A 27,264-nucleotide genomic window follows, 5' to 3' on the forward strand; every position below is an offset into this window, starting at 1 on the left:
TTGGTATACTAAACTTCTATCTCCTGCAGGTAAAGAAGTGCTTCTTAAATCAGTTGTTACTGCAATACCATCCTACAGTATGTCTTGCTTCTTGCTACCCAACAAAATCATTAACCAGATCACACAGGCCATGAGACAGTTCTGGTGGTCTAACACTAAAGATAAGCATAAGATTCCTTGGGTAGCATGGCATAAAATTACTGATTCAAAGAATATTGGTGGTCTTGCAATAAGAGATCTGAAGGATTTCAATATAGCACTTCTAGCTAAGCAAAGCTGGCGCCTGTTACAACATCCATCTTCACTTTTAGCCAGAGTCTATAAGGCTAAATACTTTGCTAAAACAGATCTGCTAAGTGCTACTGCAAAGTCCAACTCAAGCTATGCCTGGAAAAGCATTCTCCAAGGTAACCTCCTTATCTCAAAAGGCATTAGATATATAGTTGGAAATGGAGATCAGATTAATGTATGGCTAGACCCTTGGTTGTCAACAAACCCACCTAGACCAGCTTCAGGACCAGGAGCACATATGTTTCCTCATTTGAAAGTTAGTGATTTGTTGACACAGGGCAGCTGGAATACCAACCTTCTTCACTCCCTTATATCTCAGAATGATATTCCTCTTATATTGAATACTCGTCCTTCTTTTACTAGAGTCAATGATGTTATTACATGGATACACTCAAGAGATGGAGAATATTCTGTTAAATCTGTATGTCATCTTATGCGTAAGTTAACTCACAACCATTCCTCAGATAACATCATTGTACAGAAGCCTTTTTCTAAAGTGTGGAGTTATAACATTCCTCCAAAAATTAAGCATTTTTGGTGGAAATGTATACATAATGCTCTCCCAACTGCAGAGAACTTAAAACGCAGAAAGATGATTGGAGATGATACCTGTCAAAGATGTGGAGAAACTACTGAAGATATAAATCATCTTCTATTCCATTGTCGAGTTAGTAAGGAGATATGGGCTTCCTCCTTCCAACTTTCAAATACAGGTTCATTTCTATTCACACCTTCTCTTGATCAGAATATAGATAAGGTAATGAGTCTTAACAGAAACCATAGAAAGGATGTAAGTATTTTCCCTTTCATTGGTTGGCGTATCTGGAAAATGCGTAATGACCTTATTTTTAATAATAAGAGATGGTCCATCCCAGATACTATAAATAAGGCTCTTGTTGAGTTTAATCTCTGGAAGGAAAGTTTGGATACTCAAATAAAGAGTCCAGAGAAGGTTCCTGAATTAAAACCAAGAGAAGTACAACATATAAGAGATTCTTCTTCTGACATTAGGTCTATCATACAGAGCTTTAAGCATCACTGTTGTTTCGTTGATGGTTCTTGGGTATCACCAACGGACTGTGCAGGTATTGCATGGATCTTGTATGACAATAAAGCTCAGCCAATACTAAAGGGTTCAGCATCCATCAGTCCAATGAGTTCGCCACTTGAGGTTGAAGCTGAAGCTCTAAGACAAGCAGTGCTAAATGTAAGAAGGCTTGGATATGACAATGTTATCTTCTGTGGTGATGCATCAATCCTATATGACAACATAAAACTACGAATGTTGAATGCTCCTAAAGGCTGGTGCAAAGATCACTCTCTGATCGCAACTCTTAGTCAGGATATAAGGAATATGGCTACTAGTTTCAAACATGTATCGTTTTGTAAAATCTCTCGTTCTGTAAATTATGCAACGGATAGTTTAGCCAAAAATGCTAGAGTAAGAAAGTTATGTCCTGTAATATGTTAGAACTCTATATCTCCATCTTCCTATAAATAAAATGTTAAGTTGCCGACAAAAAAAAAATATATATCCTATTTTTTTCTTTCCAAATAAATAATTAGTAATGATGATCCAGCTATAAATGACACAGTTGTCAAAGTTCACCTTCTTTGCTTTCCCTTCACTGCTCTCTCTCTCTCTTTCTTGATATCGTTTCCTCAAATTGCAAATCAAAGCTTTCTTTCCAGCTTTAGAACACACTCTCACCAACAATCTCACCCAACTTTTTTTTCCCTCTTTTTTATTTTTATTAACTCCTCACTAAATCCTAATCTACAAACCCTAACTTTTCTCTTTTATCCTCCTCCTTGCATACATTATTCAATCAATAGTTGGGAGCAAAAGTTTCAATCTTTCTTCTGACTCCCTTGTTGGAATTTTACCTAAATCGTGTTGGGTTTGTTTGGTAGGCTCTGAGAGAAACTTCAACAGCAATTCATCATTAAGCATATATGCTAATTGCCTTCTCTTTCTTGTTTCACTTTCTCTTTGGTTTGCTTCAAAATCAGAGAAAAGCTGAAACCTTTGAGCAGAAGGTTAATCAGAAAGGGCAATTAACTTAGTCGCCTACATTCTAAGGTAAATTCATGGAACTCACAAAAAGAACTGCCTTTTTTTTTGTTTTTTTTCTTACTTTCGGTAGCATTTTATGATTCTTCTGTATAATGTCTCTTGCTTCAATCGTAAGTGATTCTTTTCCAATGGGTTTAAGAGCTGGGTTTCCTTTTTTTTGTTTTTGTCCTCAGTCTTGTTTTGGTGACAAATGTAGGAAAATTTAATGCACATAACTTGTTTGTTAATATGCCGCAATTAATTGCTGAATTTGCGCGTGCTTTTTTGAATCCTGTTTCTCTATGTGTCACCATTTTTGGTCCAACTGGTTATTCATACTTCTGAGTCGGCAGCTTTACTTTCCAATTTTAGTCTTTTCCAATTGAAGAAGGAAAAACCACTCTTCCTTTTGCTTGTAAGATTTTGTGAAAGTCAGAGATGTCTTAGTCCTCTTTGATGTATGTATGAAAATGTTTTTAAAAGTTGTTATGTTTTCTTCTTTACTAGGTGGGAGTTGTGAAGTTGTGAGCAAAGGGAAGACATATTCTCACCGGATATAGGATCAAAGATGTCTTCTGAGAGTTCTTTGAGTGCTGACATGTCTAAGAAGGTCTCGTTTTTAGGTTTGTCGGGTATGAAACTCTGGGTATTGATTTGTTTGGTAGTTGGCACCTTTGTAGTTTTGGTTCTCTGCATCCTATCTCTGTGGATTGCATTCCGCCGAAAATCTCGGAGATCATCTCACAAGTTGTTACCATTCAGTCAAATACCACATGTGGCTAAAGATATCAGAGTTGATGATAGAGTTGGGTTTCAACATCATAATGAAAATTTAGGTTTCACAATTGCTGATAAATCTAGTGACAGAAACTCGGGAAAGATGATGTCTTACTTGGGAAGAACCAAGTCTAGTGATAATGATAGTATAAGTCAATGTAGCTCTGTGCATCATCACGAAAGAGCTTGTAGTTCTCACTCCGGTGAAGAAGGAAGCTTTGGGAACGCTTGGAGACATGCTTCCCTATCGCAAGGTGCACTTGTAACAGCATCTCCTTTGGTTGGTTTGCCAGAAATATCTCATCTTGGTTGGGGACACTGGTTTACTCTTAGGGATCTTCAGCTAGCCACCAACCGTTTTGCTGCGGAAAATGTAATCGGTGAGGGTGGTTATGGAGTAGTTTATAAGGGTAGACTCATCAACGGTAATGATGTTGCTGTAAAGAAGCTTCTTAACAATCTGTAAGTTTTTGTTTGGCATTGTCAAATGTTTTTGAACCCTGTGTTTAGTTCCTTTTTACTTGGTTAGTAATCCTATCACAAAATTTTGTCTCTAGGGGACAAGCTGAGAAGGAATTTCGGGTTGAAGTTGAGGCGATTGGTCATGTACGGCACAAGAACCTTGTAAGGCTTCTAGGATATTGCATAGAGGGTGTTAACAGGTGAGTCTTGCTTGCTTCTTATTCAGCCTGAATATGCTACTAATTTAGTGTCATCAGTATTTTCTGCCAAATGAATAGTACCGTTAATGCTCTGAGTAGAACTCGTCCCGTAAATTTATTATATTTGGATGTAATGCAGGATGCTCGTTTATGAGTATGTGAATAGTGGTAACTTAGAACAATGGTTACATGGAGCTATGGGGAAAGATAGCACTCTCACATGGGAGGCACGCATGAAGATTCTTGTCGGTATTGCACAAGCGTAAGTTGTTTAAACTGTCGACTGTTGTTGGGCCTCTTACTTGGAGTTTAAATTATAACTCTTTTAAGAAAATATTGACATGCTCTGCACTGTAATTCACAGGCTAGCTTATTTGCATGAAGCAATAGAACCAAAAGTAGTCCACAGAGACATTAAAGCAAGCAATATCCTGATTGATGAGGACTTCAATGCGAAGCTTTCCGATTTTGGGTTAGCCAAGCTCTTAGACTCGGGTGAGAGTCACATCACGACCAGAGTCATGGGCACCTTTGGGTAAGTCTAATATATGTACCCTCTTTAGCGATGATGTTTTTTTTTGTTTTTCATCTATTAAAGGGCCATGTGTATGTGCTTCAGCTATGTAGCACCTGAATATGCCAATACAGGTCTATTGAATGAGAAGAGCGACATTTATAGCTTTGGTGTCCTGCTTCTAGAAACTATTACTGGAAGAGATCCAGTTGACTATGAACGTCCAGCTAATGAGGTAGCCTAAATATGTCTATGTTGTATTATGTATCCAGGAGTTGTGAATATGTTAATTTGGTGTTGAAAACATGCTTTCTTGCTGGCAGGTGAATCTGGTTGAATGGTTAAAGATGATGGTTGGAACAAGAAGAGCTGAAGAAGTTGTTGATCCAAGAATTGAGCCCAAACCCGCTACACGTGCTCTGAAACGTGCACTTCTTGTTGCCCTTAGATGTGTGGATCCTGAAGCAGAGAAACGGCCTAAAATGAGCCAGGTTGTGCGGATGCTTGAATCCGATGAACACCCTTTTCGGGAGGTAGATATACTTAATTCACCACTTTAGACAGAATGCTCTGGAAATATTCAACTTTATTACACTGTAACAAGTGGTGGTCCAGTTCTACAGCATTTGTTATGTGTTTTGTACATATATCAACAAATTAGTATGTTCTTTTGGCAGGAGCGGAGAAACAGAAGGAGTAGAACAGCGAGTATGGAGATTGTTGAGACCACAGAGGAATCAGCTGACACAAGCAAGCGGCCTGATCACTCTGTGAACCACACTACAGAACCTGAGAAGACTCGTGTATAGAAAATTTGTCACAGACCCAGTGAAAAAGTCAGCTAAGTAACTTCACACCCTCAAATGCTCCACTAATCGATGACGCATGAGTTTTATCGTGCAAAACAAATCGGGTTAAAGAAGTTTCCAATCTCAGTTCAGATCAAAAGAGTTCTTCCAGTTATTTATAACATCGCTCCAGGTAAATTATGATGCAATCTTGGGAGCCAGTATTTTTATGATTGAGAAGCATTTGTCTCTCTTGATCTCTGTGAGTTTTAGTTCTTCTAAAGTCTTCGAGTCTTGGCTTTTAGGATGTCAAACATAAGCCAGGACAGATTTGTTGTTGTACTATGAATTGAATTTAAATGTCATTCTCTCTCTTGATTGAGACATGTATATAATCAGGTTGTGTCTTGTGACATGTGTGAGAGATATTACTGAGTTTGGAAGAACGAAACAAAGAGGCCTTTCTATATCGTAGCTTTTGATGTATAAATTACTGTGTTATCAGATGATTATTCAAGAATATATCAAACAGTTACAGTTTGTTACTAAGATCGCCTATTACATTCTCGATATATTTGTATATCAGCAACGTGAGTCAGCCGAGTTGTAATGAGACCAATACTCTTTCACAAGCTTTCCAAACAAAGAGTTTTCATCCTTCATCAACTTCATTGGCTCATCATACTCCACAATTCGTCCTAAAATTCAATCAAAATATATTTCTTATCAAACAGGTTCCGAGATAGAAGTTAGAAGAAATTAGGATGGTGCAAGTGCAACACTCACCGTCGCTTATGGAGAGAACCATTGTACAATCCATAACTGTGGGGATACGGTGAGCAACTATAATGACGGTGCAATCTGCAAATTCACGCCGGATTGTTTTCTGAAGTATCAAATCTGTTGCATTATCTATCGATGCGGTGGCTTCGTCAAGGACTAATACTCTGCTTCTTCTCAAAACTGCTCTGCCTAAACAGAACAACTGCCTCTGTCCCATGCTCCAGTTAGATCCATCCTCCACAACTATCAAAACAGTAACCCCAAATTTGAGCCACACAAAACATCTGAAAATTTCCAAAAATAAATTATTCATATTTCTTACCTAATGAATCTAAACCATTCTCTTTTTCTTGAACCACCTCTTTCAGTTGACACTTTCCAAGAACCTGCAATCAAAAATGGTTTTCTTTTATTGCTATCAGGGTGATGTTGAAACATGTACTTCTTCATAAGAATCATAGTTTCTAAAATGGTTTTGTTTAGTTAGACGTACCTCCCAAATCTCAGCATCTGAATGCTGACACAAAGGATCCAGATTAAATCTCACTGTTCCATTGAACAGAGTTGGATCCTGAGGTATAATCCCAAATCTTGATCTTAGATCATGAACTCCGATTCTAGATATGTCAACACCATCTACAACGATCTTTCCTCCAACGGGCTCAACAAGTCTGAACAAAGCACTAATAAGAGTTGTCTTTCCACTACCAGTCCGGCCAACAATTCCAATCTTGTGACCTCCTTCAAATGTACAGCTGATTCCTTTTAAAACCAATGGGGCTTCTCGTCTGTATCTTATCTGTATATATGAACATTATGAGATCAAGAAATTCTCATTTTCTGGATCAAGGAGTGAAAGTGTGTGTTAATCAGACTTGCCTGCAAATCAGAGATTTCGACTCGGCCTGTGACCGGCCAATTAACCGGTGGTCGAGTCTCTTCTATTACTTCAGGAGCCTCAGGTGTTAATTCTGTGTACTGCTTAAGCCTCTCAACCGAAATGATCCAGTTTGCTAAGTAGCATTGGTTCTGTACAGAGTAAACAAGTCCCATGTTCAAAGATAAACCGTAAGATAGCGCCATACCGATGAACCCTGACACAAGAAACAAACACCATTAATAAGCAAAACATTGATTCACATCTCAAGGAACGTCGAGTATTGATGATGATGACCTACCAGAGCTAAATGTTCCTGTAGGGAGCAAAACCATGCAGAAAGCAGTGGAGGCAAGAACAATGGCGCTGACGGTTTCAAGCCGCTGGATCAGCCATTCATTAGCTGCAAAGCTGTGAAAGAAAGGACTGGCGTTTGTATCAATCAGGGTGAGACTTTTCTTGAAAAACCTCTCTTCTTCATCAAATGCCCTTATTGTTATTGCTCCTGCTACTGATTCTGCTAAATGATTAGCCACGTAAGATCTTGTCGTGCCATTGATCCGCATCAACTCTTTCGCTGTTTGGAAATAGTACTTCTGTAAACCGATCAAAACAAAAGTAAACAAAAACTCTTGTTACTTCTTTTCCAGGAAAACACAAGAACTGTTAAGAGGGATTCAAGAAAAAGAATCTGACCTGTAAACGAAATGCTAGATAAACCATGGGAACAGATACGAACAAGACTTGCCAAGTAACAATAGCTAACACTCCAAGACTACAACCTGTGTTTACTGTTGACGCAACCACAAAGATCAGGCCGAAAGGAACGTCAAGATCTACAATGCTCAAGTCAGATGAGACCTGCAAATCCAAATAAATTACAGTTAAAGAAGTTGAAATACCAAACAATAAACATAAACATTCATCAAGTTCATTAGCATTTACCCTGCTAAGAATCCTTCCAAGAGGAGTAGAGTCGTAAAATGACATAGGAGCTCTAAAAAGAGAGTTAAGGAGCTGAGAAAACAAAGAAGCTGATGACTTCATGCACATAATCACGACACAGACAGATCTAACCATCAAGCAGAGAACTGAGCACAACCCAATCAACAAGTAGACCAAGATCAACTTCAAAGTGCTGACTTGGGGGTTATCTACGTTTGCAGCCATCCATGAGTTCTGAAGAATCTGTCCAATTGCAAATGTGACCTGAGCTAAGCTCGCAATGAAGAAGAATATGTAACCTTTGTTCTGATTCATGTATTGTATGTACGGTCTTAACCCCGTGTCTCCCTTCTCTCGTTCTTCCTGTTTGATCAAACGACTCGGTTTCAAGACCTTGGATTGAGAAGAAAGGACCTTACTGATTTCCTTCACCGGTCTGCTGGGGTTGTCTACCGCAAACACTCTTTCGGAACCAGCGGTTTCTCTGTGAGCGTTCACAAGATCTTGAAAGTCTCTGCTTCTGGCTAAGAGTTCTTGGTATGTATCAGCTTCAATGATTTCTCCATCCGACATCAACTACAGAAAGAAGTACAATAAGCAACCAAGACAAAAGAAACTGCTTAAGAAACGTCAAAAACAAGAAGGTCAATTATGATTTCAAGATCAAATTACCAAGACAGAATCAAAAGCAGGTAAGAAATCCACTTGATGCGTCACCAACAACACAGCTTTTCCCGCAAGAGCGTCCATAACGTATTCCTGGAATCATGCTCATTAGCTTCAACATTTCCAAGAAAAATGGACTATGTAAAGTTTATCTTTCAGCAAGGACTTACTTGGAACAAACTCGAAGCAGTATGTGCATCAACGGCACTGAATGGATCATCAAGGAGATAAATATCTGCATCTTGGTATAGCGCACGAGCGAGTTGAATCCTCTGTTTCTGTCCTCCACTTAGATTTACACCTCTTTCACCAATCTCTGTCTGGTCTCCATCAGGCAAGAGCTCAAGATCTTTATCTAGGCTAGACTTTTGAATTGTCTCACGGTAACGTTGTTCATCCATCATTCCTCCAAAGAGGATGTTGTCTCTTATTGTCCCTGTTTGGATCCATGCTGTTTGAGAAACATAGGCGATCGTTCCATAAAAATCAATCTGTTGGATGATTCAAAAGAAGATCAGAAACACAACTTTGCGAATATATAAAGTTGTTAAAAATCTAAAGCTAAAGGGACTTACCGTTCCTGAGACACATGGAGTTTCACCAAGAATGGCAGCTAAAAGAGTTGACTTGCCTGAGCCAACTTCGCCACAAACAGCCACTTTCTCCCCAAACTTAACCTCAAGACTCACATTTCTCAAGTTTGGTTTTGTTGAACCTTTCTCCTCCCACGAAAAGCTCGCAGATCTAATAACAATAGCGTTCTGCTCGCCTTCTGATCTCTGCTTTCTCCGCCTCTCCCCACCTTGAAGCTCAGGAGCTTCTAGAAATGTTGCAATGCGACTGAAGGCAACTTTAGCCTGAATAGTCACTCCAATAACATCAGGGATCATTCTTACCGGATCTTGGACCAGACGCAACGTTGCCACAAAAGTGAAAACGTTACTTGCTCTCAGTGGAATGTTAAGGAAATAACAAGTTGCAAAAGTTGCAGCAGAGACAAAGACTGGTGATGACCAGAACAGAACCGCATTGTAAGCCTTTCTCATCTGAACCGCCTTCAAAGATTTTAACTCTGTGTTCCTTAGCTTCTCGATAACCTTCTTGAAATGTGATTCCCACGCATAGAGCTTCAAGACCTTCATGTTGACAAGAGACTCATTGCAGGCCTTGAGCCGCTCGTCCTGAGAGGTCATGAGTTCGCTTTGGAACTTGTTTTGAAGTTTTGCGATAGGAGCATTGCATAGAACAGTAAGTATTATCACAGCTAGAGCTGAAAACGTAGCAACTCCCACAGAATGAAAGAGAATCCCAAGGGCGATTAGTAGCTGAAAGCTTGTTGTCCAAAGCTGGTGGAACCAATAAGGAAACTCCCCAATTCTGTAAGCATCAACAGTCGCGTAGTTCATAATCTCGCTGCCCGAATGGATCAGCCTTGAAGAGTTATTCAATCTCAGCTGTTTCTTGTTTATAGCTGCAGTTAGTAAAGACCTTACGCGTAAACCGATAATTCTACATCTAAAGTACCATTGTCTCTGTGACAAAGACTCTATCATCTTGGAGAAGAACAGCAACACAGCCAACACAAACCCTTCATATCTAAAGCTCTCATTGCCTTCAGCAACCAAAATGAAAGCATTCAGAAGCAACGGACCAGCTGACACAGCAACAATCTTCGTAAAAGCAAAGCAACCAGAGATTAAAAGCTCTCTCCGGACACAAAGAAGAGTGACTTTCAAGATGGAAGGCCGACAAGAATCCCCTAATCTTCTCTTCTGGTCATTGAGGTTCTCCTGAAACAAGGAATAACACGTCTCAGCACGCTCGTCCTCTCGAAGCTCGGGTATATCTTCTTCCTCCAAGTCTTTCACATTCCCTCTCTTTATCAGAGAATTCAACCACCAGAATGATAACTTACCGAACAACCCAGCTTTAGCAAACTGGCTGACCCGGTTATCAAAATCTGCTTTTTCGTCGTAAGCATTTGAATCAGCAGCATTAAGAGGCTCATACAAACTGCCCTCAGCAGATTCTTCAAATCTATAGCCTTTGTAAGCACTCAAGAGTAACAAAACTGAACCAGGGAGTAATAAAACATCAAGCATCGTCCTAATTGACAATACCTCTCCAGAAACAGCATTGTACTTCACAGCCAAACAACATGAGACCAGAGCATAAAAGAAGGAGAAGATAGATAACAGCCTCAATGAAGACTTTCGAATGATTGTTCCTCTAACGCAAACGACTAAGCTAATCAACAACCATGTAAACCCTTGGATCAGAACGACCAGCCAGAGGATGAAGGGCTGACTGTGGTTCTGTCGTAAAACCCAAATCCCAAAAATGAAATCCAGAGATCCGATGATTCCGTTGAAAACAGAAGACACGATGCGTAGACAGGAGAATCGATGAATCCTTTTGGGGGATTCCTTGAGAAACAAGGAAATAAAGAGAGTTAGGGCAGAGAGTATGATACCGAAACATATCTGCAGAAGTCGAAGAGTGCAGTTTGAGGATGATGAGTGGTGATTCCCGCAGAACGACGTCCAAAAGTGTTCTATCATTCTTTCTTTTTTTTATGTTTTCTCCTCTCCTTTAATACCAACCAAATAAAAACCAAAAATATAAATTTCAGGAAATATTTGTGTACTCACTTGCCCCTGTTTTTGTTTGTCGTCTGGGGATTTAAACAAGAATGAATCTGATTAATGAAGATGGAAGAGCGGGAAACGATAATTATCTATCCGAGAGAGGAGGTGAAGAAGAAGAAGAAAATGGTTTATAGTCTATGAAAATGTAAAATACGGAAAGAAAATGGAAGAAGAAGAAGAAGAAGAAGAACTCAACTTCTCTGCCTTTTTCCCATATATGGTTTTAGCTCAGCATTTTCTTTATAATTTGTTGGATACTGCACAAGTAGTAAAATTATCTTCAGGGGGAATATAATTATTTTGTTTGGATTCTCTTAACTGAATTATTATTTCTCTATTTTTTCTGCAGTGTTTATTTTTTCATTTTTTTAAATCGCTTTACTAATGAAAAGTAGGAGGTTTCACTTCCACACATGTCCAAGGAAATTTTCAATTTTTTGACTCTCACATATATCACTCTGACACTCTTCTACTAGACTGACGACAAAAAAAAAAAAAAAAAAAAAAAACACTCTTCTACTAGACATCTATATATACAAGAAGTGAAGACAAATAGTACATGCCTAAATACTGTATTGGTAATCAGCTTTTATTTTATTAAGAAACTATTTTAAAAAAAAACTGATATATTAATTAGTATTTTAGAAGAAGCGTGAATGTGTGATTATTTTTCTAAAATTTTCTGAATTACTAGTGGTACGATTATCTTCTTTTGTTTCCATTAAGAAGCGTGGTTGTCCATATACAGAATTACAGATATACTATTTACGCAAAACAAACCAAAACAAAATTACAAGACTTTTTAAATTCAACAAAGAAGTGATGAGATGCAAACTCTTTACGACTCATATGTCTCGATGAGTATCTTTTTTCGCCAGTGAGTATAATCGTCAAATAGAATATGTTACATATAAAACACATGAGAAAAGAAATAATTATATTACCTAAACTAATACAAAGAAATCATGAATAAATGATTTGCATTGGTCATTAATAAAGTACCTTATTTGGTATTGACTTGCAAATATTTACAATACAGAATTTTATTAATTTAACTTGAACATTTTATAACCTTTGCTCGAACTAGGTAATTCATAAATCATCGAAACTAGTCTACCTCATCTAAGAGTTGATATGATTTAAAAGACAAATTTTGGGGAAGATTATTGAAAATGTGGGTGATTTAGGCTTCAACGTATAAAGAAGAGTGGTGTGGTTTTTTTTATATACAGACCGTTATTATATTAAATTAGGGGATTGGCGAGATGTTTATAATTAATTGTATATATACAAAAAGTGATTGGCAATATGTTGTTGTTGGCATCTTAATTCGCATTTACATGTATATATCAAGTAGGAAAGCAACAATTCTCAATACAACAAACGAAAAAAGGAAACACTAGTGTGATGGGATTATAATTATATGTTAATGATTGGACCTCCGTCACATACTCGCATTATATACATATATGTTTGAGCCTGATAATATAACACGTGACACGGTGACAGTGCGTGACAGCGACCACCCACGGAAGTTTAGTTGGACCAGTTTCTATGTTTTACAAATTAAATTGCTTTTTTCATTGGTGTGGCTGGCTGCTTTTCTCTTTATGATGATGATGTCTCTCGAGTCGAGTGGACTTCGTTGGTGACTGGTAACTAAAAACGTTTGATTCTAGATTAGATACGTACGTTGCCACCCTGTGACAATTTTCCAAAACTTGTTTAAGCAGTGATCAAATTCTAGATTTTGTTGAATAACAACAAAACATAGAAATGAGATCATCATCATCCCACTTCTGACTAAATTTGTCCCAAAGAAAAAAGAAAAAGAAATGAGATCACCGACCCACCCACCACTTCATGTGTTTTCAAATTAGCGTTTGGTTATATATATATATATATATATATATTCCATGTACAGTATATCGTATAATCTCATTATTTTACTCAATTGGCCAGTTTCATTACTACAACTTTGTATATTATTTAAAACTGTGAGATCTTAAAAAGGACACAATCTATATATATACTAACAAAAACTAGAGGCTCATCACCTCACGTGAACAGACATTAATTCCTCAGTACGTATAGTCCATTAGTCCTATATATTGCATGGAAAGAATTAAGTACGTAATTAGGATTAAATGTGTCGTCGTGTATATTATATTTCGTCTTGGCTCACGTCTCCCTCATTTTTAGGCTTTCGATGTGTTTTTTTTCTTCTTCTTTTAACATTGTTTTTTTGTCTTAACTCTTCTTGTCCTTACTACTTGTATCCAAATTCCTCTCTGTCTCTTTAGAATAGCATATCATGTAAAAAAAAAACTCGCGCATAATATTATATTTGTCTTTATAAACACATTATTAGCTTTTGTCAGTTGAAAAAAAGGTTGACGCATTCAAGAATCTCGACTCTGAAGATGAGAGAATGAATAGATCTTAGAAACGTAGGACAAAAACCTGTCTATTATTCAAGTGTAAACACACCTTAGCATGTGCACAGTGCACGTATTGTCAATTAGATCACTTTATTTACAATAAGGTCAGATCATCACACTCAAAATATAAAACGTCTAAATTCCGGCCCACGAGTTATTTTGACAACGTAAAAATTAAGTTGTAGCTAGCAAGTTGGATTTATTATTTTTCCAGCTAGAAATTTACATTGTAAAAAAAGATTATAAGCAGTAAGTTGCACCACATGATGAATGGAAAAGAAAAAGCAGTGGACGAGAAGATTTGAAGCTTTTCCCAAGAAAAGTTCGTAGTGTACTTTGCTTTCTTTTACGCAAAATGACAAATTTCTGGTTACCACAAACTTTCTTCAAAAAAGTTACACCTAAACAAATCTCTTTGGTTTTTGTTTCTTTTATTACAGCGTCATTTGCTACGTCACTTTTTTCTATCACTTCCTTTTTTTGGACATTTCGCTTTTTTTCTTTCTTTTTCTTTTCTTGTGTGTTGTTTCTTCTCTTTGGTTTCCTTCCTTTAAAATAAAAATAAATAATCTGTATACAATTTCTTCCTTATTTTTTGTTGTTGTTAAAAAGGCCTTGACCCTTTTTTGGCCACTGGCCAGTTTCATTTTTTTTCAAGATTTATTTTAGTATCAAAACGCAATTTTTTTGTTTGTCTGTTGGGTCAACTCTCTGGATTTGGTTAAAGATCATCCTTTTAGGCCCAAAGAGACGGGTTTAAGAAATAAGACCCATTTATATTGTTTATTATGTTAACCGGGTTAACCGGTCTAAACCGACAAATACTGAATTGTTCATCGTCTCCTCTCACTCTCTCTCGCTCTTTCTCTACCTCATACCCGAAGACCTGCGAATTCTGTGAGGGATCGATCGTATCCAAATCGTCAATTTCCCCAGGTTTCGAAAACCCTAACCTCATGGAAGCTTACAAAAAAGCGAAACCAAGTTGTGGAGATACGATTAGCAACTTACCAGATGATCTTCTCTGCCGAATCTTATCTTCCCTTTCGACAAAAGAGGCTGCTTTAACATCGATTCTCTCTAAGCGCTGGTCGAATCTGCTTCTATCGATACCTATTCTCGATCTCGACGATTCCGTGTTGCTGAATCCCCAAAAGGGTCGACGAAAAAATGTCTTCTTCAAGGCTTTCGTGGATAGGTTACTGTCTCTACGAGTCGAGACTTCATCTCCCGTTCAGAGAGTCTCTCTCAAGTGTCGTCAAGGAGGTGTTGAACCAGATCGCATACTCAAGTGGATATTAACAATTGTAAGGGATCTTGGTGTCTTGGATCTTTCTCTACGCGTTGATTGTGGAATCTTTCATTTGCCGTTCCAAGTCTTTAGGAGCAAGACTTTGGTAAACCTTCGAATCGGAACAATGATCCGTCTTTCTCAGTTTCCTTCAGATGTTATTTCTCCGACGCTTAATTCCCTTGTTCTTGATTTAGTTGAGTTTCGTGTTGAGGATAAGGTTAGGTTTAAGCAGATTCTCTCAGCTTTTCCTTCGCTTCAAAACCTGCGGATTCATGAATCGACCAAGTGGAAGTTTTGGAATGGGTCTGCTTCTTCTACTGGAACGCTCAAGAGTCTTACATATAGATGTGATGATGATTGCTCTGCTCCTAAACCTTGTGTTTCATTTGATTCCCCCAGTCTTGTTTACTTGGAGTATTCTGATATGGTTGCGGATAAGTATGAAAATCTGAAATTGGACAGCCTTGTTGAAGCTAGGATTGATCTTCATATGACAGCTTTTCAAATCATGCGCAAGCCAAATCATATTGGTTTTGTTTCTGGTGATGTCACAACCTTGTTCAACGGGATCAGAAATGTCAAGATCCTCTGCTTATCTCCGGATGCTTTAGAGGTCAGTCTTCTTTTGAGATGTGTCGCTCTTTTTCTTTTGTTTGTTTGTGGGGTAGTAAATGATACAAAAGAGTTGATTTTGGTCATGTGTTTCAGGCAATCTATTACCGCGGTGAAAGGTTACCGGTGTTCAATAATTTGATTTCATTATCTCTGGGAAGCGATAAACCTCATGGTTCACCATTCATTTTCTGGAAAAAGCTTCCGTCTCTGCTCAACAACTCTCCTAATCTAGAAACTCTCACCATCAAGGTACTATGCAGAAGAAGTTATATGTATACAAACTCTGAATCTACAATGAAATCTTTTCTCCAACGTTTTTGCAGGGTCTAGTGCACTATGTTGCTGAAGGATGGGATAATTTGAGTCCAATGAGCCGTCTCTGCTTTTCCTGGGACGATGTGTCGGCTTCTATGTCATCATCTGCAGTAAAGGTCTTAGAGATCACTAGGTATAATGGAAGTTGTCAAGAAGTTAAACAAATAATGCATTTTATGGGGAAATTATCGCGTCTTCAAATGGTAAGGGTTCATCATAAAGCAGTGGATGAGGGAGAAAAAAGTCGCCTCATGAGAGGCATTTTGCTTCTTTCCGAAGCTTCCAAATGCGAGATCCAAGTCATGAAGGAAACTGTTTGAAAGTAGTTGTCTGTATATGAATGAAGCTGGTGGACAAATCTTACTATTGTCGAAAGTATATTCTTGTTGACATTTATTTGTAATCGTGGTATTTCATATTTGGATGTTGGCATGTATCACTATCACTTTAGTTTCGACATGATTTACTTGATCAATTTTGTACAAATTTGACGAGCTACATAACTTTAGATTAGGGTACTTGGATTGATACAATTACGTAACGCGGACATTGTTCACTAATCACTTGATAACAAATTGGGTACTGAGAAATTGCCCAAACATTATATAAAAGCTGACGGAGTAAATTCATTCGCCTTAAAATCAAGGATTCAAAATTGAGAAAACAATGCTTCGTCTGCAATTGCAAAACCCTATAAGATCTTCAATTCTCCCGCAAGATAGTAGTTTCTGAATTCGGCTGTTCGTATCTCTGAATCGCTCTGAGCCGATAAAGTAAGTTTTGCATATAATCATTCTTCTTCTTCTCTGATCTCTGTAGATTAGTCATAGTGTGATGCGGAACCTTACGATTAGAGAGTTGCGACATTGAAATCCTTTTTCTTGTTTTGGTCAGGCTCTGAGTATCGATTTTTCACGGTGCGATCATGGATTCTGTTTCCAAAGATTTGATCAGCGATTTGCCGGACTCACTTCTCTGCCATGTTCTGTCGTTCCTCACGACGAAAGAAGCTGCTTCAACCTCAATACTCTCGAGAAGATGGCGTTACCTACTTGCGTTTGTTCCAAAGCTTGAATTTGATGACTCGGTCTTTCTGCATCCGGATAAAAGGGTTAAGAATCCTCTACGTGAGGCTGGTTTGATTGGTTTCGTGTATATGGTTAACAACAAGCGGTTGAAGCTTTCTACAAGCTTTCCGGATTTCGTGGATACGATCTTGGATTTACAAGGCACTTCTCCTCTTGACAAATTCTCTCTAAAGATGGTCGATGGTCATGATCCTGTTGATCCAGATAATGTCAATCCTTGGATTCACAAGGTCTTGCTACGTCGTTTATCGGATCTTCATCTAGTCGTGGATTTGAAGGAATGGAAATCTCCGCTTCCTCAAAGGATCTTCTTGAGCGAGACACTTGTTAAGCTGACTCTTCAAATCAGAGATGGCCCTTCCATTGATGTGAAAGATGTTCATCTTCCAAAGCTTAAGACTCTCTTTCTCCACTCAGTTACGTTTGCTGAGAATGATATTGGCTTTAACAAGCTTCTTTCTGGCTGTCACGTGCTTGAAGAACTTGTTCTCGATAAATTGTGGGCGTGTGTTTGGGAATCTTGCTCTGTTTCTGTCTCCACTCTCAAGAGGCTGACGTTTTATTGCGAGAACATGAAGTTTTCTTGTGTCCATAGTGAAAATCCAAATAGTATGTCTTTCAACACACCACAGCTGGTCTACTTGGAATATGCTGAAGCCATAGCCAACACGTATCCGAAAGTGAATTTTGATTCGCTTGTTGAAGCCAAAATTGATATTTGGATGACAGATGATCAGATAGAAGAGGTGACATTCGGAGACAATGAGGAAAACTATATGGTCGGCAATGCAGCAGCTTTTATAGTTGGTATCTGCAATGTTCGAGTCCTCTACCTATCTTCCGACTCTCTCGAGGTGTGTTTTATTCAGTTCTCATCTCTCTTCTAATCTTTCTCATTCTATATAAGGATTTGACCCAATGATTGCAACGGAGTGATGATAACTTGAGCTGATAATGAGATGGTTTTGGTTTCAGGTACTCACTTATTGTTGCAAACCAATACCAGTATTCAACAACCTGACTCATTTAACTATCGAGAGTAACCCAAAAGTTGGTTGGAAACCATTGCCAAAGCTGCTCAAGAGTTCTCCAAAGCTCAAAACTCTCGTCTTCAAAGTATGACCCAAAACACTTTAAAGCATCGTGTAAACAAACACAGTGACTAATGCAACTTACTGTTGAATCCTTTCCTTTTTATGTTTCAGGAACTCCTTCACAGAGACACGGAGGAAGAAGAGGAGGACATTGCTATATCATCAAGTTCGGTGAGAGTGCTAAAGATATTCATCAGTGATGATGAAAAAATAGAGAAGAAAATCGAGAAGGTCAAGCAATTTTTGGAAACAATGCCAAATCTTCAACAGCTGGTATTATACTATGATGTGAAAGTGTCATCGCAACTTCAGATGCTTAGTAGGTTAGCTTCACCAAAGTGCAAGATCCACCTTATCCCTGGTAACCTCTGAGCGTATCATCTACAGTTGCCACTTGGGTATTGACTAATTGAGTTCCTCTTCTTTAGGAGAACATTATAGTTTCTGACTTTTGTGGTTATACCAAAACCATATATGGATGTGTCTGCAAGCTCTTTATATAGACTTGGTAAAAGATATATACTCTAAGGAAGACTACTAGTACAGGCGTTCGTCCTTCTTTCGTTTTAGAGTTTTAAATACATGTTTTAATTTTGGCCGACAATGATAACTTTCGTGTTTTGCTTGTTTCAGTTTTTTTCTCTGTATTGCTAATTATTTTCTAGTTTTGCATGAACAAAACAAAAACAAAAGACCTGCCTTGCCATAAGGAATCACAAGTCGTTTTCTTCTAGGAGAACTATAATCATATCACACATGTTGATAGATAATGACTAAAGCTTATTCAGCATATGTTCATAAAATATATAATGGAATCATTTCGAGTGCTTCCAAATGAAAACAAAGCATTCTTTACCCAAAGAAAAATCAAACATACTCATAATAATAATTAACAATAAGATGCGTCAACAGTTGTCAAATAGTATATTTTAAAGAATATTATTGTTTAATCTAAATGGGATTTAAAATATCTTACAAAATCTTCTAGAGTTGACATGACACTTATATTACCCATAATCTATTTGATTAAAAAGTTCTAAGACGAGAGACACTAATCATAGCCCATTAATTAAGACAAAGACATAAACTCAGGCCCATACTTTGTAAGCGCCTTAGATAAAAGATCAATGAATTAAAAAAAACACAAAAAAAAAATTAGTGATTCACTGATTTGGCCAAAAACAGAAAACAAAAAAAAAACTAATCACTAATCAGCATCGGGGGACTCACCCGTCCCGCCACACCACCACAGTACTACTCACTCTCGGCGACGGTTCCAAAAAGCGTAAACCCTAATCTGTTCGTCCAGTGTTACCTCTACCACTCAACATTTGATTCTGAATCCTTGCTGCTGGCTTATATTTTTCGAGTAAGTTTCCAATTTCTTCTTGTGATTTTGTATTTGCTTTTGTGGGTTCCTCCTGTCACCTGTGCCTTTGTTTTCTCAAATTTTGTTGTGTGTTAGCTTCTAAATAACCTCTGATTGGGTTTTTTGAAGTAGTGACTTAAAGCTCAAATCATCGTCCAGGTGATATGATGAATTCGAAAAAGATGGACATTGGTTCCAAAGATTTGATCAGTAGCTTACCAGATGCTCTTCTTTGTCATGTCCTGTCCTTCCTTCCCACAACAGATGCTGCTTCCACAGCCGTTCTCGCGAAAAGGTGGAGGTATCTGTTGGCTTTTGTACCTAATCTTGATCTTGATAACTCCATCTATGACCGTCCTAAAATGGGTAGACGAAAAAGGCTAGAGATGCGTAAAAGTTTCAAGCTTTTTGTGGATAGAATATTGGCTTTGCAAGGGACTGCTCCTTTAAAAAAGTTCTCTCTCAAGTGTAAAATTGGTTCTGATCCATCTCGTGTCAATGGTTGGGTACTCCATGTGTTGGAGCGTGGTGTCCAAGAGCTTGATCTATTCATCGCTTCAGAATATGAGTATCCGCTGCCTCCAAAGGTCTTGATGACCAAGACATTGGTTTCACTGAAAGTAGCAGGTACAGATGAGTTCACCATTGATGTTGGTGAGGTTTCTCTCCCAAAGCTTAAGACTTTGCATTTTAATGATGTTTCGTTCGGTGATGAGGGTGGTCCTCCATTTGCCAAGCTGATTTCTGGTTGTCACGCCCTTGAGGAGTTAGTTATGATTAAAATGATGTGGGATTATTGGGAATATTGCTCTGTGTCCAACCCATCCCTCAAGAGAGTAACAATTGATTGTCAGAACATTGATGAGAATCCAAAGAGTGTATTGTTTGATACCCCAAATCTTGCCTATTTAGAATTTACTGATACTGTTGCGGCCAAGTATCCAAAAGCGAATTTTGATTCGCTTGTTGAAGCTAGCGTAGGCATTCGAATGACACCTGATCAGGTCTTTGACGCAAGAGATTTAGTAAATCGACATCGTGGTTATAAAAGATGCAAGGGTGGAAATGCAGCCGGTTTTTTCATGGGAATATGCAATGTTAAAATCCTTTACTTATCATCTGAGGCTCTTGAGGTTTGCATATGAATCCCATCTATATCTTCATATTTTAATTGCTCTGACTGAAAGTGAAAGAAGACAAACTAGTTAGAACCCAAATTCCCTTGTTTCAGTTTGGTAAATGTTAAGATTTAAACCTGTGACTGAGGCCTATTTTCGAACCAGTTTTAGTTTCATTAGATATTTTCTAGTTAATGATTGCAAATGGAAACTGATTTTTCTTTCTTTCCTTCTTTCTTTCTTTCAGGTCCTTACTTTTTGCTGTAAAAAAGCAATACCAGTCTTCAACAACCTGATTCATTTAACAATTGAGACTGACCAAGAAGTGTACTGGGAATCATTGCCGCATCTGCTCGAGAATTCTCCAAATCTAGAAACCCTCGTCTTCGAAGTACCATCACATATCCTTTTCTTGCATCAGCTGACACATTTCTTTACAAACACACTTAAATTCTGAAAATACATTTTCCTTTGTTATACTTCAGGGACTCCATTACGGAGATACAATTCAATGTTTTGACAAGGATTACTGCTACAATGACACAAACGAATGTTTTAGCGAGCAAGGTGACACTTGTCAGTGCAAACCTTGGTATGGCACTCCCGTTTGGCTATCATCTAGTCCAGTGAAGACACTTAAGGTACTGAAGTTTGGACAAATCACTAACTACAAAGATGACATGGAGAGGCAGACGGATCTTATCAAGCACTTTTTGGAGTCAATGCCAAATCTTGAACAAGTGATATTATACTATGACACACCATATGATGATGATCTGAAAATAGTATCAACAGAACTTCAAATGGTTAAAAAGGTAGCCTCGACCAAATGCAAGATCCAAGTAATCTCTGATAACGTCAGTTACTCATCTACTGTGCACTCTTCCTCATCGACAAGTGGACTCGTCTTCTTCAAAAGCACCTTCCCTGTTTGAAGATCAACATGTTTCATCTCAGAGAAGTTTATCAAAGCATTTGTAGTTAGCTTCAGTCATCTCAACTATTTCAGATTGTCGATGTTCATTTTCTGGTTATTCATGTTGGTGATATGCGTAAACCATCGGATTTGTCTTGCCTAGAAGAAAGATTTTGTAAACTTTGCTAAAACTCTAAGCAAGCATCTTTTGTTTATTGTTATTGAAACACTTTTGGTATTTATGCTCTGTCTTACTGTTTCAGCTTCTAGAGTTTGCATACTACTTTTATGTTCATATTGTGATTACATATTTTCCCATGGCTTAACAGTTACAATGTTAAAGTTGCTCCACGCAACGATGTGCTATGCGTACTCATAAGGGATGATAATATCATAATAGCATAAAATTAGGAGTAAATTCAGGATTGACTTGTATAATTTACTTTAGAAGCAACCAATATTAGATAGCATTTTTGGTATACTTGGTTCACTAAACGGCGTCGTTTAACAATCCCAGCATTGGAATTCACCCATCCCGCCACATTGCCTGTCGTCCAGTATCTCTCACTGACGGCAAAGATTGACAAAAAGCCCTAATTTTCATTTTCAGCTTTGTTCGCATATCCTCCGAGTCTGGCGATTTTTATGGCTCCAAGTAAGTTTTCTCATTTCTTCCTCTGATTCCTGCTCTCACTCAGTGTCTGCCTTTAAAAAGACAAGACCTTGGAACTGTTTTGTAGTTTGAGAATGTCGTATTTGGATATCCCGTTCTTAAACCCTGTCTTTTTCTTATTGTTTAGGTTGAAAGCGTTGCTCTTTTGTTAGAAAAAAAGATGGATTTTGTCGCGAGAGATATTATCAGCAGTCTACCAAATCCTCTAATTTCCCACATCTTGTCATTCCTTCCCACAAAAGAAGCAGCTTCCACATCTGTTCTCTCGAAAAGATGGCGTTATCTGTTTGGTTTTGTAACAAATCTTGATTTTGACGACTCCGTCTGTGAGGATCATGAAGGAAAAAGCGATGCTGAAATTAGTAGAAGTTTTATGGAATTTGTGGACAGAGTGTTGGCTTTGCAAGGGAATGGTAACGTAGACAGATTCTCTCTAGACTGTAGTAATTATGATGTTGATCTAGCTCGTGTCACTGGTTGGATATACAATGTGTTAGGACGCGGTGTATCAGAACTTGATCTAAGCCTCGTGGAGTATTCCTTGCCTTGGGAGATCTTTATGAGCAAGACACTGGTTAGGCTGAAATTAGGACCGGGACAGGATCTTAGACTCACCATTGATAGGAAAGATGTTTTCCTTCCAAAGCTTAAGACTCTCTGTATTGATTCTGTTGAGGTTGAAGAGCGTGGTTTTGGGTTTGTAAAGCTTCTTTCTGGCTGTCCCGTGCTCGAGGAATTAGTTCTAAATAATCTCGGGTGGGAATATTGGAAGTTTTTCACTGTGTCTCTCAAAACCCTCAAGAGGCTGACTATTTTCTCTGAGGACGAGACTGATGAGAATCCAAAGAGCGTGACCCTTGATACTCCAAATCTTGTTTACCTAGAGTATTCTGACGCTATTGCAGGGAAGTATCCAAAAGTGAACTTAAGCTCGCTTGTTGAAGCTCATATCGATCTTCGGATGACAGAAGATCAGAGTGCAGATGTAAACTTTTCAGAAGACGACTATTTCCCTGAAGATTATGAGGAAAAACAGGTGGCCGGTAATGCAGCTGAATTTTTTAAGGGAATATGCTCTGTTCAGATCCTTTACTTATCTGCCAAAACTATTGAGGTTAGTATTTCAATCGCATTGGTTAATGGCTTGAGTTGATGATCACAAGTGAGTGATGAAGATAGTTGATTCGCTTTTGTAACAGGTACTTACTTTCTGCTGTGAGCCAATCCCGGTTTTCAACAACCTGAACCAGTTAACGATTGAGAGTCAGTCGGAAATAGGATGGGATTCACTGCCAAGTCTACTCAATAATTGTCCAAAACTGGAAACCCTTGTTTTAAAGGTATAAAACAAAACCCATGAAAGCATATCTTTGTTTATCAGTCACATGGAAACAAATACAACTTAACTATGAATCCTTTCCTTTATGCTTCTTCAGCGTCTTCTCCACAAGTATAACAAGGGGTGTGGGAACGTGTGCTGTTGTAAACGTCCGAAGCATCCTTCTTGCCTTTCATCTTCTCCGGTGAAGGTGCTAAAGATTTTTCTGTTTGATGACAATGATGAAGAAGACGGGTCGGAAGTGCGACAGATTAAGTATTTCTTGGAGAAAATGCCGCGTCTTGAACAGTTGCTAGTATACTACGATACATCATATGAACCTGCTGTATTAGACTTATCCAAGAAGCTTCAGATGACTTCTAAAGTAGCTTCACCAAAGTGCAAGATCCAGGTAGTCTCTGAGAATCTTAGTTTGTCATGCACTGTTCCTTCTTTCTTAACAACGAAATGGTCTACTCTTCCTCCCGAAGAAGAAGAAGAACACCGCTGGGTTGAGACTCCTCCTCGCGAGATAAAAGATTCCATGCTTATGTATGCTTCTTCTCCAGAAGAAGAAGATTACTGGTTTCACTAGGCTTTGATCTAAACTCGAAGCTTTTAAAGATTTCCTCTGTTTCTGTCGTTTTCTACTTTTGCACTCTGGCTTTTGTCCTTTTTGAAACTGAGAATGTACTCTAAAACTTTATGTGTCCCTCTTTGTTTCCTCTTATTCTGGTGTTAAAAACTTTAAAATGTTGTTCCAACTTTAAGCACGCTTGCACGTGGCTTGTAGAAGTTCTTTTTTATAATGTGAACGCAGATATCCTCAGATTTTTCTACTGGTTCTTAACAAGAATCATACGACTTGGCTTACATCAATAATTGAATGACGGATAAACTTACTTTTGTGTTCATGTTTCCTAGACATTGTTTAATACCAAGTTGCTACATCACTTTTGGTCCGAGAAGTTGCTTTGACTTTGAATATAAAAAATCCTAAATCTCCTCACCGTCTGTTTGAATCTTTAGGGTGATTTTGATGGGCTCTGCTTTTACATTCGACACAAGTAAATTTTCTAATCTCTGCTTCTGACCTTGTGTTCCTATAAGATCTGGTTCTAATATCTGTTTGTGGTTTTTTTTTTTTTCTTTTTTTGTGTGGTTCTTGTTTGTCTATTCCGTGAGTCCTACCCGAACCTTGCGATTTCGATTGTATAAAGGATTAGACTTGAAACTGGTTTGGAGTTTAGGACAGGGTATTTTTTTTGTATCTTGAGTTTTAGCTTCTGAAATCTTCTTGCTGGATGTGTTGTTTAGGTTTGTAAGTGCTTGATCTGTCTCAGAAAGAAGCATGGATGATAATTCCAAAGATGTAATCAATTCTTTACCAGACAATCTTCTTTGCCATATCTTGTCAAATCTGTCTACTAAAGAAGCTGCTTTGACATCACTTCTCTCAAAAAGATGGCGGTATCTTTTTGCTTTTGTACCAAATCTTGATTTTAATGCCTTCTCCTCTCTGCAACCCGAGACTGTGTTGCAAGACCAGACAAGTTTTATAGATTTCGTGGACAGAGTATTGAAATTGAGAGGAAAAGATCATATCAACAAGTTCTCTCTGAAATGTGGAGATGGTATTCAGGATGAAGACGTCTTCCCTTGGATATTAAATGCTTTGAGACATGGTGTATCAGATCTTGCTCTACATGTCTCTCCCTCATTAGTCTATTGGTTGCCTTCAAAGGTTTTTGCGAGTAAGACACTGGTTAGGCTGAAGATAGGACCCAAAGATGGTCCCAGAATTAAACTGAGAAATGTTTGTCTTCCAAAGCTCAAGACTCTAAATCTAGATTCGGTTGTGTTTGAAGAGGGTGAGATTGGGTTTGCAAAGCTGCTTTCTGGTTGTCCCCTGCTTGAGGAATTAAGCTTGCTTAATCTTTCGTGGGATTATTGGGATTCTTGCTCTGTGTCTTCAAAAATCCTCAAGAGATTAACTCTATGTTGTTCATACTGTGGCGGAAATCCAAAGAGTGTATCATTTGATACTCCAAATGTTGTCTACTTTGAATATTCTGATAATATTGCGCGCAAGTATCCACAAATGAATTTCGATTCGCTGGTTGAAGCTAGTATCTGTACTCGTATGACTAATGATCAGAAAGCAAATGCGAGATATGTATCAGATGTTGATGAGGAGACAGAGATGGTTGGCAATGCAATGAATCTTCTTATGGGAATATGCAGTGTGAAGACCCTTTACTTATCTTGTGACACTCTTGAGGTATGTAAATCCAACATTACTCGAGGGTTTTCGTTAGCTAGTATCTGGAAGTGAGTGCTGTGAGTGCTAATCTTTTCTTTTGTTTTAGACACTTAGTTTTTGCTGTCAAGCGATACCGGTATTCAACAATTTGACTCATCTAACTATTGAGAGTCATCCGGAACTAGGATGGGAATCACTGCCAAATCTGCTCAAGAATTGTCCAAATCTTGAAACACTTACCTTCCAAGTAAGCACATCAACCCTTGAACATGACTCTGTTTACTAAATTTACATCAAAGTTTGAGATGTTTCTTTTATGTGTTAGGGACTCCTTCACAAAGCAACAGAGAGATGTGGGGATGTGTGCTTGTGCCATGGTTTGAAGAATAGTCTATCTTGCTTATCATCAAGTCCGGTGAAGCTTCTAAAGATATTAAAAATTGGAGAAACCAATGATGATGACAATAAGGAGATAGAGATAGAGCAGGTAAAGAATTTCTTGGAGAAAATGCCAAATCTTGAACAACTCATAATATACTACAATACATCAAACGAGAATGATCTAGTTGAAGTGTCAAGCCAACTTGAGATGGTTCCTGCAGTAGCTTCACTCAAGTGCAAGATTCAAGTTATCTCTGATAACCTTAGCTTGTCATCCACTTTGCCCAGTTCCTAGTCGATGAAATACGGATTGCATGTCTAGCATATCCTTACTGGTTTGAGTGGTTTCGTGGAATCAGTAATACAGTCTTGTCTCATTTACCATGGAAGCTATATATGGATGTGTCTATGGCTAAAAATATATTAAAACTTAAATTTAAGATTCTCTTGTTTCTGTTGTTTGTAATTTGCTGCATATAACAAAAAGCTCTCATCCTTGTGTGTTTATGCTTGTGTTGTGAGAAACTTGAGTTGTAGTTCGAGTTATTTCTTTTGGCATGTTAAAATGTTTTGAGTTAGTAGAGAAGAACCTAACATCCATGAGACTTAACTTGCCATAGAAAAGTCATTGTTATGTCATCATCTTCTATCTTAACTGAGTGGAGAAGAAACTATAAACAAAATTCGTGTTGCTCTCTCAAGCCAGTTCAATTCATAGGATCCTTCTTCTGATGCTGCATTACGCAAACGGTGTGAATGAATGACTTGTCTTTTTTCGGCTCACAAAAGTAAGTAAATCACGAACCACATTGGTGAGAAACCAAACAATGATGGGTTTAGTGTACTTAGGGCCAAAACAAGAGAAACAAGTGGAAATGGTGGACCTTTGAGGCCATCTGGATTTACCGAAAAGGAAAGATTGTTAAATAAAGTCAAATCAATACAGAGCTATGTTCACATCTTCTCCTTTTGCATCTACACATCTTTCCCTCTCAATATACATATCATACTTTCTATATGTATGTGTGTGTGTGTGTATTCGTTGAGATAATGGATTTGTGTGACAAACTGGTACCCACAGCAGAAGGAAATGGTGGAATCATCATTATAAAAAAAAACAAAAAAGCTTCTAGAAGATTATGACTTTTTGGAACTTTCTATTAAACTAGATTCAGTACATGTAAAAGTGAAATCTTCTTTTGTTCTCACCTTTCCACAACAAGAATCAATAAGTTATATCAATATGTTAAGTAGCGGAGTCTGTGAATGGGATATATGTACATACATATTAGATGTTGGGATATTAATTGGTCATTTTCGATTTAAACCACTCGATCGTATCCAAAAGTGTTGGTCTTTTGAGTAATTTGGA

General features: G+C 38.0%; 7 protein-coding genes across 9 annotated transcripts; 6 read left to right on the plus strand and 1 right to left on the minus strand.

Moving 5' to 3' along the window:
* Positions 1–1,981: 1,981 nt before the first annotated feature.
* On the plus strand, positions 1,982–5,578 carry LOC17885737 (probable receptor-like protein kinase At2g42960). Its single transcript, XM_006290860.2, has 8 exons — positions 1,982–2,374; positions 2,855–3,586; positions 3,682–3,786; positions 3,926–4,048; positions 4,151–4,321; positions 4,406–4,535; positions 4,624–4,833; positions 4,978–5,578. Exons 2-8 carry the CDS (start codon positions 2,916–2,918, stop codon positions 5,107–5,109), a joined length of 1,542 nt encoding a protein of 513 aa, XP_006290922.1. The 5' UTR covers positions 1,982–2,374; positions 2,855–2,915; the 3' UTR covers positions 5,110–5,578.
* Positions 5,536–11,233, minus strand: LOC17884930 (ABC transporter C family member 10). Its single transcript, XM_006290436.2, has 11 exons — positions 8,935–11,233; positions 8,530–8,850; positions 8,366–8,452; positions 7,694–8,269; positions 7,445–7,609; positions 7,050–7,344; positions 6,751–6,965; positions 6,365–6,670; positions 6,194–6,257; positions 5,875–6,114; positions 5,536–5,786 (listed from the first exon to the last, which is right to left on the minus strand). Exons 1-11 carry the CDS (start codon positions 10,918–10,920, stop codon positions 5,671–5,673), a joined length of 4,371 nt encoding a protein of 1,456 aa, XP_006290498.1. The 5' UTR covers positions 10,921–11,233; the 3' UTR covers positions 5,536–5,670.
* Positions 11,234–14,282: 3,049 nt separating this feature from the next.
* LOC17886236 (F-box protein At3g59150) lies at positions 14,283–16,147 on the plus strand. Its single transcript, XM_006290832.2, has 3 exons — positions 14,283–15,355; positions 15,451–15,606; positions 15,681–16,147. Exons 1-3 carry the CDS (start codon positions 14,405–14,407, stop codon positions 15,990–15,992), a joined length of 1,419 nt encoding a protein of 472 aa, XP_006290894.2. The 5' UTR covers positions 14,283–14,404; the 3' UTR covers positions 15,993–16,147.
* Positions 16,148–16,309: 162 nt separating this feature from the next.
* On the plus strand, positions 16,310–18,480 carry LOC17885854 (putative F-box/LRR-repeat protein At3g59170). The gene is made up of 4 exons (XM_006290987.2): positions 16,310–16,445; positions 16,567–17,614; positions 17,736–17,876; positions 17,966–18,480. Exons 2-4 carry the CDS (start codon positions 16,598–16,600, stop codon positions 18,224–18,226), a joined length of 1,419 nt encoding a protein of 472 aa, XP_006291049.1. The 5' UTR covers positions 16,310–16,445; positions 16,567–16,597; the 3' UTR covers positions 18,227–18,480.
* Positions 18,481–18,928: 448 nt separating this feature from the next.
* Positions 18,929–21,519, plus strand: LOC17887292 (F-box/LRR-repeat protein At3g59190). 3 transcript variants are annotated; one of them, XM_023783389.1, is made up of 4 exons: positions 18,929–19,223; positions 19,353–20,356; positions 20,589–20,732; positions 20,827–21,519. In XM_023783389.1, the coding sequence occupies exons 2-4, from the start codon at positions 19,388–19,390 to the stop codon at positions 21,274–21,276; spliced, it is 1,563 nt and encodes a 520-aa protein (XP_023639157.1). In that variant the 5' UTR covers positions 18,929–19,223; positions 19,353–19,387; the 3' UTR covers positions 21,277–21,519. The 3 variants fall into 3 exon arrangements, with proteins under 3 accessions (XP_023639157.1, XP_023639156.1, XP_006290908.1); XM_023783388.1 differs by having other exon boundaries at positions 19,356–20,356; XM_006290846.2 differs by having other exon boundaries at positions 19,383–20,356.
* A 318-nt stretch (positions 21,520–21,837) lies between these two features.
* LOC17885182 (F-box/LRR-repeat protein At3g59200) lies at positions 21,838–24,057 on the plus strand. The gene is made up of 4 exons (XM_006290838.2): positions 21,838–21,912; positions 22,058–23,044; positions 23,130–23,270; positions 23,367–24,057. Exons 2-4 carry the CDS (start codon positions 22,091–22,093, stop codon positions 23,841–23,843), a joined length of 1,572 nt encoding a protein of 523 aa, XP_006290900.1. The 5' UTR covers positions 21,838–21,912; positions 22,058–22,090; the 3' UTR covers positions 23,844–24,057.
* Positions 24,058–24,158: 101 nt separating this feature from the next.
* Positions 24,159–26,470, plus strand: LOC17885860 (F-box/LRR-repeat protein At3g59210). Its single transcript, XM_006290983.2, has 4 exons — positions 24,159–24,315; positions 24,566–25,529; positions 25,618–25,758; positions 25,837–26,470. The coding sequence occupies exons 2-4, from the start codon at positions 24,600–24,602 to the stop codon at positions 26,185–26,187; spliced, it is 1,422 nt and encodes a 473-aa protein (XP_006291045.1). The 5' UTR covers positions 24,159–24,315; positions 24,566–24,599; the 3' UTR covers positions 26,188–26,470.
* Positions 26,471–27,264: the final 794 nt, after the last annotated feature.

The sequence above is a fragment of the Capsella rubella genome, unplaced genomic scaffold, assembly GCF_000375325.1.
Source record: "Capsella rubella cultivar Monte Gargano unplaced genomic scaffold, Caprub1_0 scaffold_5, whole genome shotgun sequence".
Lineage (NCBI taxonomy): Eukaryota > Viridiplantae > Streptophyta > Magnoliopsida > Brassicales > Brassicaceae > Capsella > Capsella rubella.

Coding starts and splice junctions, on each gene's coding strand:
- LOC17885737 (XM_006290860.2), top strand. CDS start 2,916: ATGTCTTCTGAGAGTTCTTTGAGTGCTGACATGTCTAAGAAGGTCTCG. Junction 4,536..4,623: donor ATGAACGTCCAGCTAATGAG/GTAGCCTAAATA, acceptor TCTTGCTGGCAG/GTGAATCTGGTTGAATGGTT. Junction 4,834..4,977: donor ATGAACACCCTTTTCGGGAG/GTAGATATACTT, acceptor TTCTTTTGGCAG/GAGCGGAGAAACAGAAGGAG.
- LOC17884930 (XM_006290436.2), bottom strand. CDS start 10,920: ATGATAGAACACTTTTGGACGTCGTTCTGCGGGAATCACCACTCATCA. Junction 8,851..8,934: donor CTCCATGTGTCTCAGGAACG/GTAAGTCCCTTT, acceptor ATCATCCAACAG/ATTGATTTTTATGGAACGAT. Junction 6,115..6,193: donor GAATGGTTTAGATTCATTAG/GTAAGAAATATG, acceptor CTGTTTTGATAG/TTGTGGAGGATGGATCTAAC.
- LOC17886236 (XM_006290832.2), top strand. CDS start 14,405: ATGGAAGCTTACAAAAAAGCGAAACCAAGTTGTGGAGATACGATTAGC. Junction 15,356..15,450: donor TATCTCCGGATGCTTTAGAG/GTCAGTCTTCTT, acceptor CATGTGTTTCAG/GCAATCTATTACCGCGGTGA. Junction 15,607..15,680: donor TAGAAACTCTCACCATCAAG/GTACTATGCAGA, acceptor ACGTTTTTGCAG/GGTCTAGTGCACTATGTTGC.
- LOC17885854 (XM_006290987.2), top strand. CDS start 16,598: ATGGATTCTGTTTCCAAAGATTTGATCAGCGATTTGCCGGACTCACTT. Junction 17,615..17,735: donor TATCTTCCGACTCTCTCGAG/GTGTGTTTTATT, acceptor TTTTGGTTTCAG/GTACTCACTTATTGTTGCAA. Junction 17,877..17,965: donor TCAAAACTCTCGTCTTCAAA/GTATGACCCAAA, acceptor TTTATGTTTCAG/GAACTCCTTCACAGAGACAC.
- LOC17887292 (XM_023783389.1), top strand. CDS start 19,388: ATGATGAATTCGAAAAAGATGGACATTGGTTCCAAAGATTTGATCAGT. Junction 20,357..20,588: donor TATCATCTGAGGCTCTTGAG/GTTTGCATATGA, acceptor TCTTTCTTTCAG/GTCCTTACTTTTTGCTGTAA. Junction 20,733..20,826: donor TAGAAACCCTCGTCTTCGAA/GTACCATCACAT, acceptor GTTATACTTCAG/GGACTCCATTACGGAGATAC.
- LOC17885182 (XM_006290838.2), top strand. CDS start 22,091: ATGGATTTTGTCGCGAGAGATATTATCAGCAGTCTACCAAATCCTCTA. Junction 23,045..23,129: donor TATCTGCCAAAACTATTGAG/GTTAGTATTTCA, acceptor CTTTTGTAACAG/GTACTTACTTTCTGCTGTGA. Junction 23,271..23,366: donor TGGAAACCCTTGTTTTAAAG/GTATAAAACAAA, acceptor ATGCTTCTTCAG/CGTCTTCTCCACAAGTATAA.
- LOC17885860 (XM_006290983.2), top strand. CDS start 24,600: ATGGATGATAATTCCAAAGATGTAATCAATTCTTTACCAGACAATCTT. Junction 25,530..25,617: donor TATCTTGTGACACTCTTGAG/GTATGTAAATCC, acceptor CTTTTGTTTTAG/ACACTTAGTTTTTGCTGTCA. Junction 25,759..25,836: donor TTGAAACACTTACCTTCCAA/GTAAGCACATCA, acceptor TTTATGTGTTAG/GGACTCCTTCACAAAGCAAC.